The following is a 2209-nucleotide window of genomic DNA, read 5'->3' on the forward strand; positions in this document are numbered from 1 at the left end:
TGACGATACTTTTGAGAACGATCATTTCAGGCAATGCCTGAAAACTTTATTAGGCCTAGCCATTGCTAGGCCTTACGTTACATACATGTTTCGACAGATCCTACTGTCATCATCAGTGTACAGAGACATATAGGCAATCTTATTTAAACGAAGTGAAGTTTGTGACACATCAATCTATACGTAATTCAACCGTATCAAGTTGTGAATACCAAGATCATGAATAAAACAAATGTATAAATGGTAAACGGAATGAAGTGAAATCGGAATAACAAAGTTAAATTAACATGGTGGAGTTGTTTGTTGAGTGAGGGCTGCTTCCATTGAATATGTAATGACTCCTTTATTTTGAGATGATGAGTTGATGGGGCCGAGTCAAAAATACGGAAACAGCCCTCACTACAAGTTTGCGTGCATTTGAGTGAACTCTAAGGTGTTGGAATATGTGAGAGTTCCTATCAATTACCAAGTGCTCGCGCACGCGTGTTGAGAAGTGTCGGCTAGTTTCTCCGCGACATTGCTGGCATTGTATACATTCAGCACAAACAATATACAACACGAGAGCGGAGACCGGCAGGGACAGGATCTTTCACTGAAAACAGATTTTTTATTTTAAATGAAGAAAAACCCAACTTAAATTCAAAATCATTACATAATTGCTTGGAAAGCAAACGAATTTTATGCAAGGCAATCTTAGAAAAGGGACCGATATATGGAATTTTAAAAATAAAAGGTGGTGGTGGGTGTGGCATCTACAATGGCCTCAGGTGGTTTTGAACGTTTATTGGAGGAGCTTACAGAATCAAGATATTTTGAATTAATTTTATTGATGATGAAACATATTTTCCCTTAGGATGGATATTAAGGCTTTAAGGTCTTCATGAAAACCCATCCAGCTACAATTAATTTTGAATGTCCTGTCAACTAGCGTCCAGACCAGTCCGAGTTTGTAATTTTAAGGTTGTTATCATTATTATCGAGAATATAATCAACTGCAAGGTTTATAGACTCGTCTATTGGGATATTGGTAAATAGACTTTGTACGTCAAATGAAACCATAAACTTGTTATTAAGAGGTACATTTTGAATCTCATTAACAAACGTAGGTATCTCTTACACTAAAATCTAATGGTAAATGTGGTTGCAAAAAAATTTCTTTGTTTTAATGATTAATTCTGTAATATATGTCTCTGGATATAGGTGGGATTGGTCTTGAAAATGGAGAAGCTTGGAAAACGCACCGAAGATGGGTAGTCACTGGTCTCCGACACTTCGGGATGGGCAAGAGGAGTCTTGAGGAACAAGTTCGTGTTGAGGCTAGCAAACTATGCTCGGAGATTGAGAAAGAACGTGGCAAATTCTATCCACTAAAATGTATTGCGAATGCCGTATCCAACATAATCTGTTCTGTCAGTTTTGGAAAACGGTATGAATACGATGATCCACAATTCCAAGATCTTCTTACAAACGTGAATGGATATTTTTCATACTCCCACTTCGGTAGGATACAAGACGCGCTGCCATTTCTAATTAAATTATTTTCAAAACGAAAGCAACATGCAGACAATATTGTTCGGTTTTTACACATGCATATGGACGAACACAAAAACACATTTGATAAAAGCAACATCCGCGATCTTGTTGATATGCTTCTGTTGCAAGTAGAAGAGGATCCTGAAGAAGGAGAATCCATGCCTGGTGTAGACAAATCAATCAGCAACCCTGGAAAAAGTATACCTCATGCGGGAAAGTCAGTCTACATTGCGGGAAAGTCTGTGTCCGCCAATGTTGCTAATCTGTGGAGATCGATTCTGACGCTTTTTATGGCAGGGAGCGATACTACGACTAACACAATTATGTGGTTTATCTTGTACATGACCTGTTATCCTGCGATACAAAAACGAGTAAGTACATTAACATACAAAATGTATTAATTTGTTTCTATTTCAATAATTTCAAAAGAGTCTGTAGCGGTTTAAGATTGATTGACACATCAATACTGCTGTTGGTTCAACATCCCCAACTCATCATAATCAGTGGCGGATCCAGCAAATTGAAGTAGGCCTAAATGGAGTTACTTTCACGCATGGCGGTTTTTGACTACCTCAGCACCACCATGGTATAAGCTGAGAAAAGAAATTTATTATTAATTATTATTATTTATTATTATTGTTCTAGCTTATACTAATGTATAGCTTATCAATATCATATG

At 37.2% G+C, this 2209-nt stretch overlaps 1 protein-coding gene across 1 annotated transcript; it reads left to right on the forward strand.

The window, feature by feature from the left end:
• The first annotated feature begins 1157 nt into the window (after positions 1–1157).
• On the forward strand, positions 1158–2188 carry LOC117112309 (cytochrome P450 2J6-like). Its single transcript, XM_033255373.1, has one exon. It carries the CDS (start codon positions 1182–1184, stop codon positions 1929–1931), a length of 750 nt encoding a protein of 249 aa, XP_033111264.1. The 5' UTR covers positions 1158–1181; the 3' UTR covers positions 1932–2188.
• Positions 2189–2209: the final 21 nt, after the last annotated feature.

The sequence above is a fragment of the Anneissia japonica genome, unplaced genomic scaffold, assembly GCF_011630105.1.
Source record: "Anneissia japonica isolate Jap-2015-1 unplaced genomic scaffold, ASM1163010v1 scaffold37439_len2209_cov157, whole genome shotgun sequence".
Lineage (NCBI taxonomy): Eukaryota > Metazoa > Echinodermata > Crinoidea > Comatulida > Comatulidae > Anneissia > Anneissia japonica.

Coding starts and splice junctions, on each gene's coding strand:
- LOC117112309 (XM_033255373.1), top strand. CDS start 1,182: ATGTCTCTGGATATAGGTGGGATTGGTCTTGAAAATGGAGAAGCTTGG.